Raw genomic sequence first — 16405 nt, 5'->3', positions numbered from 1 at the left:
CCTGTTTGAAGCTAAGAGCAAACAGGAGGACAAAGACTAACATTAAAATTCAATGAATATGAATGAAATGCCTGAAAATATTAGACAAAGATGGTAAAAGTACTTTCCACTGTAATTCCTGATTTAAGGTAAAAGGGCCAATACAAAGAGAACAGCTGGGCTTTTCAGAAAATGCTTTCTCTGTGCCACTGAAATCTAAAATAAGCCTGTTTAATATGGACAGACTGTGAGGCCTTTAACAGCAAGTTATGAAAATGCATACTCACTGGCCTCTTTCCAGAACCTCTGATCCAGGGCTGCAGCAAGGTGGTGAGGCTAGGGGAGAGAAATGCTCAGGACCATGTCTTCAATTGATCTCTCTTTTGGACTTCCTTCTTTCAGGGGTCATGCTTTTAGATGGTTCTTGGCTCCATCTTATTTTCAGGGTGCTGGTTATCTCCTCACTCGTCTGGGAGTCTGGCACACACCAAAGCAAGGACAGGAGAGCTGGAACCTCTCACTAAAATGTAGCCCTAAGAGTTCACCCCCAGAGGCTACATTTCTAAACCACACGGGGTGAGTCACAGAGTGAAACAAAGGCAGAAGTACGCACTTTAGCTCAAGATATGTGTTCCTCTAAGCCAAGCAGTAGGCAACAGTCCCTCTCTAATGACAATATACAGGAATTGAGCTGCACAGCAAAGATTTTGGGAAGTCACACGCTTTCTTTTTCTTCTTCTTTTACATGTATCAAAAAAAAAAATTCTATGAAAGAAAACAAAGGTTAAATGCCCAAGGTAAGCCACAGCATGAGCTCAAGTTGTGCTGCTTCCTCACTCTATCTTAAAACCAGTATAGTTGCCATCTGCTTTGGGATAAGTACTTCTAATCACCCCTCTGCAGCAACTTGGGATGACAGTTCTGTCTTCCAGCTCAAAAGAGCCAAAACGCCAGTGAATATACTGCTTGTAAGCAGCATGACGTAGCTGATTGCTGGTATTGTCACCTGTCAGGTCCAGAAAGGGGTCTTCGTAGAGAAGAGCTTTATTCAGGGTTCCTCTAGACAGCACCAGCTTCTTAAACCAATAGGTGGTTGTGATGCATGACCCATCTGTCCTGCGGCAGCAGAGCTGCTCATGGGACTTCTGCATCAGATTGCATTGGCCACAGCAGCACCACCTGGGGCACTCTGGAGAACGGGTGCTTTGCATTAGCCAACTAAGCTGAGATTCTCCAGTATCACGGTTCTCGTTGGACTCATTGGTGAAGAAGCTGCAAGGATCACTGAATTTCACAGGGTGATTCTGCAAAGCAATTCCCAACATAAATTAGATGATAAAGCATTGCTGCTGTTTCATCCATCTGCAGAGAGAATTTACAACAGTGATCCTCACCACTGGGTCTTTCATTTGACACAGCACAATAAGTATAATGATGATAGATCAGCAGATCTGGAGGAGGATTATCTTTCTGTGTTGCCAACGCCCACCCTTGCAAAATCGCATTGACACCTTACAAGTTGTTTCAACACCAACACACTCCCACTAGCACATGCCCACTACAGGAAAGCAGCAGTTTTTAGCTGACTCTAGAAAATACATCCTCTGGTCACAGGACTTACTAACTTTAGGGGGGCAATAGGAATCCATTTTTAGTCCCTCAGGATCTAATCTAGAAATATGGGGAAGGGGAAATCCAAATCAGTTTGAAATGACATTCCTCAGTTCTCCTTTCTGAAGAGGGAATCCCAAAGGTTAAGTGTCTGCCTTTACCTCAAAAATGCTGCCTTCAGCATACTGCAAGCTTGTTTTCAGAGGCTTCTTTATCAAAATAACATGTGGCTCATCAACATAGGACACAAGCATCACCTGTAGAGCAGAAGAAATGAGCACTGTCAGCTGGAATAGTTACCTAGAAAACTGGGGATATAGCACAGAGTTCTGCACTGGGTTCTGCAGTCTGCATTCCAACAACAGTTCTCTGTAACTGCATGCTGCAAGGGTAGATGTATCCCAGTATTTGGGATAGCAAGGACATGGGCAGCAGCAGGGATAGACAAAGCTAAGAGGAAGAGATGTTATGGAACTAACTGTAGCTAACTGTAGGAGTGCAGTTGTGCAGGGCTTTTATGTGGAGAGTTCATCTTTGCCCTTCTTTAAAAACCATGTGTCTAAAATGCTGGGGAATTAGTAGATGTACCCAAGAGAAATAACCATTAATGCCCTGAAAAAGAGGAAGAGGAAGTTCAGGTTGGCAGGGAAGAGGCTCTCCTAAAACCACAACTGCAGGCTGCACGCAGGGTGCAGAAGAACAAAGCCCAAGCAGCGAAGCAGGAATGAACCACGCAGCAATTATGAAGGGTTTGATCTGCTGCATTTGTGTGCCTACTGAACAGCAATTTGCATTCTTTACCTGTTTTGGCTCCAGCACGGTCTCGTACTTCTTCCTGATTATATTATCACAGAATGGTATTTTGCAGCAGCGGGAGCAACTGTATAAGTTAAAACAGATTTCTATGGCAGTAAAAGCCTGCACAAGAAAGAAAAGCAAGTAGTGATTCCACTTTCTTAATGAGACTGGAGTTCTCCAGATCTGGCTCCGTTAACACAAAAAACAAGTCTCTCACCAAACCAAAATAGGTGATTGTGGATCCAATGAATGTGAAGAGTTCAACGCTTCTAAATTTTCCACCCTAAAGGAAGCATAAAAGAATATCTGGGAAGCAAGATCTATAACCATTCACTCATCTGAATGCCATTTCTCTTTTTGTCCTTTTACAATGATTCATTCATCCAATCCCAAGATTACATAAACTATCTCTAACACTTTGCAGGGGAAAATAAGCAATCTGAGAGGGAAACAGTGGTGACACACAGGGTTCATGATAGACAAGATACTTGTTATTCTTTGTCTAAACAACAATCCTGCCTCTCTCAACCCTGCTATTTCATTCTCAGCTTTATTCTCCTATGCCAGTTGAGTTTAGATCTACTAATCTGACATGACTCCCATTCCAGAATGATGGACAGAAGAAAGGGGTATATGTATATATGGCAGACGTAGGACTAAAGAAATAGTAAGTTTTCTTCTCCCCTCCCTCCACAAAGAAAAACAATTGCATTTACTGTGCCAAAGACGAGGATATCAAACCGTATTCCATAGACTCTGAAAAGGGTTCGCTGCTCCTTTCCATTTGGTAGCTTGTAGTACCTGGCAAATCTGCAAAAGAACAAATGAAGATGGGAGTGGCTTCCCTAGGGAATACAATGATACAAAGTTGTAGAACACAAAAGGGGGCATAGTTTCTTTCGCCTTCTTCCTTACAGCCTTCTGAAATGCTGGAAGAAGCATTCAGGAAGAGTTCATGAAGCCAGCTTCAGGGCCGGCAGTCTAAACTAAATTAATACACATGTATGTAGAGATTTAAGCAAATTAAAAATCTAGCTAAGGTCTACGGAGTGTTTTGCTATCACAGTTCAAATCAGAACCTAAAGCTACAGAGAGAAGTTCAACCACAGGTAAAGCAGTTAGAAAACCCTAGCAAGGATATGTGAGGAACTGGCAATGGCAAAAGTACCAGTGTTCTTAAGCCTTTTAATGCTACGTTATCCACTACCTGCTCTGAACTCCTGAGGACACTTCAGCATGCTGGATTATCACTCATTTCCAACTCCTTAATCAGCAGAGAGTGCCAAGAATCACATGGGCCTTTATGAACTTCCAGTTTCTTATTCTATCAACAACATGACCCTCCTGATGCACAGCTCACATCAGCTTATGGATCAATAAACAGTCACAGAGCATGCAACAATGAGATCTTTTTCAAGCCTGACAATGAAAAGCTGGCAGTACAGACAAAATCACTACATCCAACTGAAAGACTTACTAAAACACACAATGGCACTAATTCTCAGCTTCTGAAAACAATACCCGTACGTCTTTTGCCTCAGACTTGCTGTCAGGACTTAAAATGCTCTGTTGTTCTTCAGTGGTTTACTTGAGTGATCTCTAAATCCTCTTCTCCTTCATTTAGATAAATAATTTGAATTGCAATTTGCTGAGCTAAAGGGCTGCAAGGTTAGTTCCGTGGGTGTCAGATACTCACAGATCACTCTGTCATTGTTAATCAAAATTTGTTTTTATAGTCGGCTGCCTGTTCAAGTACAAGAAGAGTAACTGTGTTTAAGAGGATATGTCTAGCATAAATACTATCAGCTCAGCCTTCTGATTTCTAGTGTCCTGGTTTACTCATTCAGATTATAGAGACACCTAAAGAAAAAATACTTTTTCCTCCTTTCTTTACTCTTTGGATTCAGTCCCTGCAGCTCTGCTTTGCCATTTGATGCTAACAAACCAGCCCAGAGCAAGCTTTTACTTGATTCCACTCTGTCCTTTGCATTCCACTCCAAGCTAAGTTTGGCAGACTTTTAGAATGTTCTTAATCAGAGTTCCCTAGATCATTTGCTTCCCATTCACAGAGATACGATTTGAAATTCTCTGAGGGAAAGTCACTCAGAAAAACATGTGTTCTGCTTTCTTCTTGCTTGCACAGATATTAAATACCCTTTTTGCTTGTGCTGAATGGTTCCAAAGTCTGTGGCCAATGCATGTTTTACCAGCCAGCTCTTAGCCTCCAAAGCCTGCAGGTCATTTAGGCTTTATTTTAAAGTTTTCCTAACTGTTTTCAGGATCAGAGGTTTTCTCTAGCCCCCATGATAGAGGTTATTTCATATTTCTTCTTGATGGCATACAAGCTTTCTTCTCTGTAACAGCTTTGTGCTCAGAGCTGACCTGTTGGGAGCTTTCTTGACCCCTATCTGAAACTTTGCTTCCTTGCACCTCAAATACTTGTTTCTTTTAGAAAGCTTACATGTTCCCATTTAAGTCTATCACAAAATTTCCTTTGGAACTGAGCTGGAAGCAATAGGACTCCATGCAGACAGGTTATAACCTGCCCAGAGTCCCCAGCTGGCCTGCAGGGGAAGCAGTGTTCTATAACCTGTTTCTTAGGGTCTTTTCAAAGTTTTCTTCTGCTACTGGTCTCTGCTAGCTTTGGGATGCTGGGCTGGATGGACCTCTGCTCTCATAGTATGTTACATTCTTATGAAATGCCACACTGATTAATAAAAGTTTTCTTGAAATATATTTATTGTAGGATCATTTCCTTTGGGTAATTCTACTGAAATCAGCAGCTGTTTATACAGGTTTGCATACACCAGCTCAACACTGTGGCAGAGTTTGTGCACGTTCTTCCCTGAAACACCCGTGGCTATTTTAAATAGTATTATGTTCAAACTATTCATTGTCCTTCAACTTTCACTGTTTTCACTTTTTGAATTGCTGCACAGACCTACTCTGTTCCTCTTTTTTTAAATTTTGCAGACATCAGAGAATGGCTTTCTTTTGCCAATAAAACCCCTTGATTAACAGCTATAGAATCAGGCCATCTGGATGTTGTCTGGTATTCTGCACACTCTCCCAGCAGGCTTGCCTGTGTTCTCAGATGAAGCTCACTTCCTGGATGCTAGAGTTTTACTTCCTTTCAGCACACATTTCAACTGAACCGCAGCAAAATAATCTTTACACTGGTATTTTGATGCTTAAAAGACAACAGGATTTCGGGCAAACCCATTCTTGGCATTTTGACCCTAGCTGTCAGTCTGATACTAATATCCTCAAAGCTACTCCAGTCTTCCTACAAAAGCCTCCTAAGAAATCCCCTTTTCCTGCAAAAATCTATTGAACAGAAACATTGCTGGCCTCAGCCTTGTAGTACTGTCTCACTTTTAACTTGTCTTCTCCCCCATCTCCTGTCTGTGGTTGTCAGCCCAGAGGGAACACCTGTTTGTTCCTTGTTTGCACAGCTCCAGCAGAATGCAGCTTTGACGTATATTGGCGGCTCTTTGACAGCTAAGACACTCATGCTAGCATCACCAACGTATGAAAACCCACAATAATAACCAAAGTCAAAAAGTGCTGTTACACAAAAATGTTGTCCTAGATCTGAGGGATAACTTTAATTTTAAACACGCTGATATGCATTTGATAAATTGTGTAACTATTTAGAACTAGAGTCACATCAAGATTTTTTGTCAGAATTTCTCTTGTCTGCTGTATGTACACAGAACCGAATGCTCTAATTTACTTTTAAATAAATCTTGATTCAGTGAACTGTAGAGTTACCCAGATGTAAGCAAAACACTTTATTTTATATAATTGCCTTGGGAAGCTCACAAATTTAAGTAGTTTCAAGCTTCAATTGCCATATGGTAGAACCTGCCCAAACTATTTTCTGTGTTAGCTCCCAGAATACTTGTAGGAAACTTCTAGGCCTTTCAACACAGAAATAAAACCTCCTACCATACAACCATGCTCATCTGGAAAATGACCATGATAATACAACTGCAGTAACTGCAAGTTAAGGACATGAGTACTAAAGCAAAGCAGAATCAAATGTTCTGTTGTTCCAAGCTGTCATTCTCCACACCTCATCACATCTTTGCTTCAACTCAGAAAACACCCTACTTGCTTCATGTAACATTTTTTACCTGAAGCTGAATCCAGGGTATTGGCTTCTTGTTTTATCATCAAGGCGGCGGAAACCATACTCTGGACTGCAGTAGTAAGACCAGCTGTCTAAGTTACAGTCCCATTTAATCTCAATGGCAATTATTCCTCCCTAGAAACAGAAAAAGTAAGTGTGAGGACTAGTGTGAACTTTTTAATGCCAAATAGAAGCCACCATTTTTGCCAGTCCGACTTTTGGATAATATTTTCCTGAAGCAATGTGATTTATGATGTGCTTTTGTAGAATCGAAATATGATCATGAGTGACAGCCTTATACAGGACCTATTTAAATGAAAGGTGGTACAAGGGCCTCTACAAGCGACAGTAATACAAACCAAATAGTATCAACTCTGTCAACGCAGGTCTCATCCTGTGAGATGGTAAACACATTTATTTTTTAAAATGTGAGATTATGTTGCTTCTCAATCAGTTTCTAAACCTAGAACAATTCCATTACATGGCAGACAGCAAAATATGCAGGAAGAAAAAGAAAAATTTTCACACTGACCATAAAAAAAAAAAGTAGTATCACAGACCTTTACTGCCACCTCTGAAAAGTTCTCTTTTGCTTCCTGAAGGATATCTCCCAGACGGAATATTGGACAGAGAGGGGAAGTTATCTTGTTGAATGTGCAGGAAGAATTGAAATTTGGTGAAATATTTTGTCTGTGAAAAACACATAGAGTTGTTTAAATTTAAAAACAAAAGCTGGAGCAGCTATAAGCACAGCTAAGGGACCTCACTCTTACTGGAAGCTGTGTTAAATGTGCTTAGATTGTACTTACATGAGTTTTTGTTTTCACACCTAGCAGATCTATATTTCCCTAAGTGGGATCTACAAATCAAGATGAATTCTTTACTCTTTGAATATATCACAAGCAAAATTTACCTGCGTAAACTAAATATTTTCACCTTATAATCTGGATCACACAACTGTTACATTGTATTTTAGTCATTTTACCCCAACATAAACCAGTATATCTGAACGAGCAATTTTATTGTCCTGTGCCTGGGAGGCTGTGATCCCAACCTCTTCTATTTCTCTTGGTTCCTGAAGAATTAATAGGACTAGAGACTTAACAGCTGTTACTCATGCAGATAAAGCCCTGAAGACAGCCTTTCTGAGTAACGATGGTGCCAATTTACACAATCCTTTCTTTAGAGCACAACCACTCACTCTTCAGAAAGCATTCAGGAATGTTTGCACTTACATGGTGTAATTAAATTTTGGGAAGTGAATGTTGTTCTTTATTAGCACTGTGAAGTCTTCAGAACTCCTCAGAACAGCAGGCCTAGAAGAGAAACATCAAATGAAGTAACTTCTTGTACTTAAATGCATCAATTAATGCTATGCTAATTTATTACCTGGAAAATTGTCAGTAGGAAGAATATTTTGCTGAGAAGATTGAAAAGCAGAGTTAAGTGACTCAGGGAACCAAGAAAGATAAAGGTCATTTTCTTAGTTTTAGGTATAAATTGTTCTCTCCCTCTTGCTCTTGCTTGTGTGGGCTGAGTCTAAATGTGTGCTACATGCAGCTAAAATATGATCTCACAAGACTTCTCATATAACTCTTGCTACAGAATAGTAGTAAGAGTTTATACCATTTGACAGCTGATTATTTCTGCACAATGAACAGGCAGTTTCATTGCTGGTCCCCGCAGACAGGTGGCCATTTATGCCAGAGCTGCACAGCTAGTAAGAATATAAGAATGAGCCATGCTCACATTCCTAGAGGATGTCTCTGGAAGTCAGGTGTCAATCACATCATCAAAGGTTGTTCTGCCTTTCTAGCAGATATCAGTTTGAGGGCTTACCCTGCAGACTGTGGGGAGACAGTGGTTTGTGTCACTAAATATGTTGCTGAACTGCAAACTCAATGGGGAGCAGGCTGCCAGTCCTACCCTTCCTCAAGAGTCATTTCTCTGAAGCTAATGTGGCAGGAAAGAAGGCACTTTCCTACAAGTTGCCAGCTGAGTAACCTTGGCCTAGATTGCATGAGACAATCTCTGCTATACCCCAGGACTTGCCTGGACTATAGAAGAGTAACAGATGCAATTTTTAGCATTATATGTCTTGCATAGGGACAATGCTGGACTGGAATATTCGCACAGCTCCGTTTTGAAAATGAGTCAGGAAAATTTTAATCTTCATCAGGACAGCCATTCCAAGGGGTGTAAACAGTCTTCAAAGCAGTCATCCATATCAAGGACAGTGCTTCTAAGCATCCAGTATTTTTCCTATCATTGCACTTTGAGCAATGCCTCTGCATCAGAGATCTGTGATGACTAGAAGCACATTAGTTGGGTGACAGGTTCCATGAAGGACATCTCAGAGCATCTCCTAAACAAAGTCAATGAATGAGAGACATGGCTGCAAACCAATTTAATGCTTGCAGATACTATCTGGACATAAGAGCTTCTGAAGAATTTCAGTGTATAACAGTCGAGACATGAATAATGTATGTTAACTGTTAAAGAGCTAAAAATGAATAAACCTATAATGTGGAACTGTCTGTAACTCATCCACTGGGAGGCATCTGAAATCTGATCCAAAGCTCTTCTGGAAAAGGTGGTGTAAACACCTATCCTTGGGCCAGCTAATCTGACAACTGTGCCCTGTCTCAGGCAGAAATGAACAATCAAAAATAAAAGAATCTTCTTGCCAAAATGCAATAGCTTTGTTTGGCTCCTTTGTTCAGCTCCAGCCATAACTAACGGGAAGGAAAAGGAGTACTCCTGTATAGCTCATGAAACTTATCTTTCAAAAGAATTTGGACAATAAAGACAATCAGGGGTGTAACCAAAACCCAACATTGCTCCCTCAGTATCTCAACCAGATGGCAAAACTTCCTGGGCTCTGACCTTTCTCTTATATATTGTTCTGGTAGCAAACAAACACTCAGCTTTGCTATTTAGCAATTCCTCCTTTTTTCCTTGCCAATGAAACTTGTGAAGGAACCTTTTACATCAGAGATTTGGATCAAACCTCTCATCCATTATTTTTGGTCCCTGGTAGTGATCAACTACTGGCACTGTAGAGGAAGATTAGGAAACAAGACAGAATGTGTCAACTGTGCGATGTAATAAACAACAAAATTCCCTTTGGAACACACAGCAGTAAGCCTACACAACATGACATTTGGAAATGACTGGCAGTCACTGAGACTTTATAAAAAAACCCTAAGATTCCAATAGCTCAGGAAGCTCATGCATATCTTTCCAGGATGCTGTATGAACAGTAATACCCTTCCTGTTTCTGGACAAAGCCTTTTTCGGATCACAGCTCTGTCTGCAGAATTGAATTGCACTTCCTTTAAAGAGCTGAAAAAAACTCAAAAGTTGCTGCAGGAAGCATTGTGAGCCCTGGATGGAACCTGGCAGCGGAAAAACTGCTCAGCCTCTGACTTAGGGAAAAGATGGGATATATACACAGAATCATGCTTCTATCTTTTAAAAGCAGTGAGTTAATGGAAGTGGTAATTGACCTGGTTTCTTACATGTATATTTCAAAAGCTGGTTGAGAGAAGCTAAAATTGATTAGTCATCCACTCTCTTAGAGCATAATTTCCATCATCTCTGTAGAAATCAAAACGATTATAAAATTTCTTCATGCTTTGGCTGAAACAGAAAGAAAATGGACCAGTTTCTTCTTGGAACACTGCACAGTTATGTGATTACAGAGAAAGATGGCCACAGGGTCCCTCCATTCCACTCTCTGGGTCACAGCAGCATTGTTCCCCAGGGTCTTTTTCCTACAGTTTTCTTCAGCTCACTATTACGTGTTGCCAGCATTGAGGTTTTCATCACCTGCCTAGAAAGGATGAAGATGCTGTTCTTCAGTCTGGAGAGAACCCCCAAATGCTACCGTGCAGCACAGACAACCGATCCAGTGCTACAGTTCTGAGTGGTGGAAGCAACCTCGCTGTGGTAAATGCACCCACACGGAGCTTCTACACCCCAGAGCACTGAGCCTGGCAGAAGAGAAACCCAAGTCAGGAAACCTATCTTACACTTTCCTTGACATTTGAATTCATGATCTAAATGCCTCTAGTGAACTCAAGATGAGCCTGTGACATCTAAAATTATTTTTGTGGAAGCTGCATGATGTTACAAACTGGAGGCTCTGGCTTCACTGCAGAATCAGCAGGACAATTGTAGAAGTAATTCATTTAGATATAGTAAGCATTAACAGTATGGCTATGAAGAAAATAGCTGTTTTACATACATGAGATCTGTACGTGCCTGAGCAAAGTGATTACCCTAAAATTGTATGACTCTGTCAAAGAGAACCCTTTTTTGACAAAAAAAAAAAAGTATATTGTTTACTTACACGGGGGGGTGTTCCTCCATTGGCACAGGGCACCATGCCACGATCTCACAGGTTTTAAGAGTTGCATTATACCACACACATTTTCCTGTCTGAACTCCTGTAGAGAAAGAAGCTCTTATTCAGCAAACACAAGAGTTTTGCACCATATAGACAGTTTCCACATGGCAGTGGATTCCTCCTTAAATGTAAAGCAGAGATTTTGACATTACAGATTCTTGCAGCTTTCTTTTCAGGACCAAATCATGGTCCTGCCACACATCATCAATCCTTATTTAGCCCTTTACTTGGGTCAACAACGCTTGTTATTGTTTGGGCTGAGGATGAAGTACTTTCCTTCAAAGTTTTACATGAAGTTACATATCTGAGTCTTGGTATAAACTGAGAAATTAACTGTTTCAGTCAACTGAATTAATTAACAGTTAATTAAACAATTAACAAGTTTAATTCAACAATATAAGCAAATTAAACAAGGATATAAGGGTAAGCAGAAAACCTTAATTCTTTCTACATTCCCGGAGAGTCAGCATTTTTTGAGTGCCCTGTCTTTACCAGCTAAAGCGCTAATTCAGCCAGAAGCCTGAATTCAGGAATCCCAGCACTACAAAGAACTCACATAGCTGATGAAAACTGTACGATGTCTTTTAGACAACTGGCCCTCAAAAAAGGACAGAAGTCATTGTCTTATCCTGAGAACTACCTATCATGGGGATGTTACAGACCCTTCAAAAAGATCCTGTAGTCACTCCCCTTGCTGAGCAATCACGGACTTCAATGGGAGTGACTGGGAGACTGGCCTTCATTCACATCACGGTCTGCACTCCTCTTCACATTTGCCCTTCCTCTGCTCCTTTTCACTGTTTCTCTTTTTAGAAAGGGCATATACAAAATGGTAAGAACTCTGTTTTGTCGTTTCAAAAATAGGTTATCAGATATCTCTCAGGATTCTGTATTGTTCTACTGCAATTCTTCTCCAAGTTGGGACTTGTACATTCTGCACTGGTCAATAATGCAACAGAAGGTAGTACCCACAAACAATATTTCAATCTGAAAATGCCATTTACCTACCATTACCGCGGATATCTGCACTCCCTTTTTCACAGGACTTGTCTGTAGAGCAGATAGCTTTGGCAAAGGGAGCCTGAAAAAATGACATAAAAGAGCAATATAAATATATTCCTCTCCATACCTACGTAAAAAGTCTTTCTTAACTTCAATACAAAAATAGTAAATAATAAGAAAATAATGCAGAGAAAGTATAACCCTTACTTATTATTATGCTTATAATGAGCAAAAGGCTAAGCTAGCTGAAAAAAAAAAAGGAAAACAAAGTATTTTTCTCGCTTATATTAACACTTTCCTTTATTATGTCCTTTCCTGTTTTTTGTACTCTTTCCTGTACTACTAGGTGCAATAAATCTAGTACTGGACTATTTCGTTGTTTACTAACAGCTCCTTTTGCCAGTGAAAGTCAACTTGTGTTTAGGAACTACTCTGCAAAGTCCCACTTCTAAGCCAGCCAGATGAATGAAGAGGAGAGCTGCAGCTGACTACCACGTTTGGACTACACAAAGGAAGGAAGGGAACACATAGAAACGAGCAACAGCAAGAGCACAATACCAGCAGAGAAGCTGACAGCACTTCTCTAACTCCATCATCCCTTCAGGTTTTTCTCAAGACCAGCAGCAAAGCCAGAGAAGCTGCACTGGCCTGAATGTCACCACTTCCTGAAAGTGATGCAGGTAGGTTTGGCAAGGTCATTGCTACGAGGCAAAGTCACAACTGACAACTGAATCCCCAAGAAACACCAGAGTAGGGGAAAGAAAAGGAGCAATTAGACTAGATTTTGCATGCTTTCTGTTGAGACACAAGCATTAAGAGCAGCAGTATTTGCTTGCACAGGATGGTCCCAAGGGCAGTCCGCTCTTTTACATCAACATTAACGTTTGCTCCTAACTACTGTCTATTTGTATTCAATACCATCATCCTAAATATAAATTACCAAATATATATATATATATATATATATATATTTACCTCAGGGCATCTCCCTTGAAGCTGGTTGTCTGTCTGAATGATGTTGGTCATCACGAAAAAAGAGTCTCTTGACTACATGGAGAAAAGAATATGAATGACTGAAATTTCACAGACTTGTTTCAGACCTCAGAGCATCACCTGGAAGGACAGTGAGGCTGTTTCTGCTCTACCACCCCCCTAACAGACATTAAAATTCAATCTGGCTTAAACAGGAAAAGCCAGGGACATCATCAGGGCATAAATGAGCAACCAGGGCAAAAAGGCGCCGATTTTTTATTTTTTAATCTGGCATTGCAACCAAGAAAAACATGCTGGCACTAACTAGTAATGATACTACTGTGTTTAGTACCGCTATACTGGAATAAATCTGTTGATTTTGTAAAAATTCATAACAAATAGCACCACAGAATTATCATAAAAGAGAATAATCTTTTTCCTCATACTGTGGAAGGAAGGGTAGATTTGGTTTGGTAGACTGCTGTCTCAAATGTAAAGTCCCCTTTAATGTTGCTGCTCATTCAAGGAGAGACATATCAGGAAAAAAAACAGATGCACCAACATAAGTTGAATATTATGCTGGCATTAAATTAAGACTTGCCTGCATTGGTATGGCATATTCTGCTGTATCCCAGATCCTGCTGACTGCATGAGCCACTCCCTTCACACTAGTGCGAACTGAGCTGGTAACTTCTTCCTTCTCCTGATAGCGCTTGTGAGCGATGAGGGTATAACTGGCCAGATAAAACAGAAAGAACAAGTAAACTCATAAAAATAAAATTGGGTCAGTTTTTTTGTATCATTTTTGGACAAAATGCACTGCAAGATAAAGTCAGACAAGAATTTTCAAGTAACTGAGAGCCCTTTGGTGTGAGACAGATGCATCATCTGGGCCAAAGTCTTCCTTGGATTCACCTTTGCAATGTTCAGCTTTGTCAGGAATGAGTTCAAATACACACAGAGAATTTCTATTTTCACAGCTTAAATGCTATAGACAGCATTAGGTCACATCCTAGTCCTTCAGATGCCATTTGTGAAACACCAACTAACTACAAGCGGGCTTGATGTCATCCAAAAACTTTTGCCCATGCTGCATTACTCTACCTAGACTTTGACCTTTTGTGTCACAAACAGTAGTGCCCTCTCTACATTTGGGATCTATTTATATATATATATTTTTTTTGGGGGGGGGGGAGATTAAAATACTTAGTCTTTAACTTTCCAGAGTGAGTACTTTTGCATGTCATTCTGATTGCTTTAAAAATCTTGTCCTAACGCTTTTACTTCCTCGTGTATTGTGTGTGTTAATAATAGAAAGTCATCTCTGTTTTTATGCTGACAGGGAAGTCATTTCGCTCATCTAAATTTCATGAAAGAACTGACAACTTTGAAAACTATTGTATGTTCAGAAGGTAGTTTCCACACTACATAAAAGCACCATAAAAGGTTTGCTTTGAAAAACAAGCTGGTTGCATAGCCACAGGAGCCAGCACCGTTTCAGTTTAACAACAGACTCTTCTGGAGGGGATAAAAGTTTCTGAAGGACAGAAACAGAAAGCAACCGATCGATGCTCCTTCATTTATAGTGTCTATTATAACAGTATTTCAGCCTTTTCCTTCTGGAGAACAGTACTTTGGGATAATCGTGCGTTTGGAAATTGGCAGTAGGAGCCCAGGTCTGAGCAGCAGTAGGTGCTTGCATTTCCTGCTGAATTGATTCTTACTGAGATTGCGATCAGTGTGCTCAATGTCCTGGCATGTTGCCCTCCCATAAGAAAGAAACCAACCATCTAAATTTGCAGACTTTGTTCAGCAAAGACTTATCACTGAAAACAGCCCTATTTTGGGAGCAAAGAGGAAAATCTGCCCTTTAGAGGCAATCAATTACTGCATATTCCTAGAACACCTTATTGTTCTTGAAATCTGCTTCAAGGGCTAATTGGCTATTTCATCTGTTAGGTGTATCTAACCCTAGATAGGAGACTCTCTGGAACAAGCTCTAATCTCAGAAACACTGGTGTAAATCTGAGATTTTTCAATGCAGGTAGTATGGTTTTAGCAGAAGAGAACTGAAAACAGCACAGCAAGAAATGAAACTAAAAGCATTTGTTAGTAGAAATTCAGCTCTGTCCTAGCAACCCCACCCTGTTAAGTAACCTCCTGTGCCCAACTCCCACCGCCACGTTCCCACTGCCACATCCATCTTCCAAAAACAGCCCAACACCAAAACAATGGTCTTGAGTTGCTGCCACAGAACTCAAAGCACTGAAAGCCAAGTTGCAAGCCAGACAACCCATGAAACAAGCAACATTTCTTAGTGTACAACACCGTGTCCCGTCACCCTGCACTTACCAAACGTATATGGCAATAACTACATAAATGAACCACTTCATGCATACACATCCAACGCTCTGAAAGCGGATCGATTTTGGAGAGTCATAATGAAACGGATCCTTCAGCCTGCCACACGAGACCATTGTTAGCACTTCCTTTGAGAACGAAGTTTCTGAAAACTGCAACTGGTTGGTGCTGTCTTCTACTACTGCATCCTTCTCAAGCCACACCACTTAAAGGTACAGGCAGAAACCCATGCGAGTACCATGGTTCCCCAGGCCTTCTACAGAAAGGCAGGCAGTGGGTCAAGGACTGATATTAATCACAACTAATATAAAGAAACGGCAGACAGGATGCCAAACACCTTCTTTACCTGTCCAGAGAAGGAAAAGGACAAATTAACCTCTGTTTTAGCTTTATAAAATAAGGCGAATTCCACTAAAAAGTAGTCTAATTCAGCCTGTTGACAGAAAAACAAGCTCTTTGCAGCCACCCACGTTTATGTACAACAAAGACAGTTTTCAGAGAGGGAAGATTTTTTGAATTCTCTTCAACTGAGTACCACTAGTGTAAATTTCTGAGTTCAGACTTTTTTTCAAAGAGAAAAGTCAAAATGCCAGATGCATTAATGCTGCTATTATGGTCCCCAGCTAGGCCAGCTTTCTACAGTTAAAAAGTTCTGGTTTGGAAAAAACTGAAAGAATTTCCTGCTAAGTTCTCAAGTCCTACTTGTTCAATGTCTGGGGGAGAATTTCCTTTCACTGAATCAATCCAGACATCAAGCCTGACTTTGAAAGCTCCGTGAAGCAGTAAACACTTTCAAGCCCCTGACCTGACTTGAAGAAGGATGGGAAGCTTTTATATTGCTTGAAAGGCTTGATTCTTCTGTGTGAATTCAACACATTTTTTTTTCAAAATGCTTCAGCAGGAGCAGGATTAGGGTTCACATTAAATTTGGAATGACTACCGTGGGTCAAACCACGGGACTGTTAGCACAGGACACTTATTTTGTCTCCAGGAATGGCCATAAATAGATGCCTAGGGAACAACGTAAAGACCAAGGAAGCAAAAAATGATTCCTCCAAATAGTTTCCCAGTCTGTTTGCAACTCAAGGACGTCCTTAGTCAGATAAGCTTTTTTTATATTCAGTAACCTTTAATAA

General features: G+C 40.5%; 1 protein-coding gene across 1 annotated transcript; it reads right to left on the bottom strand.

Moving 5' to 3' along the window:
- Positions 1-812: 812 nt before the first annotated feature.
- On the bottom strand, positions 813-15385 carry P2RX7 (purinergic receptor P2X 7). Its single transcript, XM_050714222.1, has 13 exons — positions 15261-15385; positions 13510-13642; positions 12912-12983; positions 11943-12015; positions 10878-10974; positions 7759-7839; positions 7084-7213; positions 6528-6658; positions 3105-3198; positions 2606-2671; positions 2392-2508; positions 1752-1847; positions 813-1283 (listed from the first exon to the last, which is right to left on the bottom strand). Exons 1-13 carry the CDS (start codon positions 15383-15385, stop codon positions 813-815), a joined length of 1686 nt encoding a protein of 561 aa, XP_050570179.1.
- Positions 15386-16405: the final 1020 nt, after the last annotated feature.

The sequence above is a fragment of the Cygnus atratus genome, chromosome 17 (genome assembly GCF_013377495.2).
Source record: "Cygnus atratus isolate AKBS03 ecotype Queensland, Australia chromosome 17, CAtr_DNAZoo_HiC_assembly, whole genome shotgun sequence".
NCBI lineage: Eukaryota > Metazoa > Chordata > Aves > Anseriformes > Anatidae > Cygnus > Cygnus atratus.
Note: the sequence above shows the minus strand (reverse complement) of the source record. Positions and strands in the feature narration are given on the sequence as shown.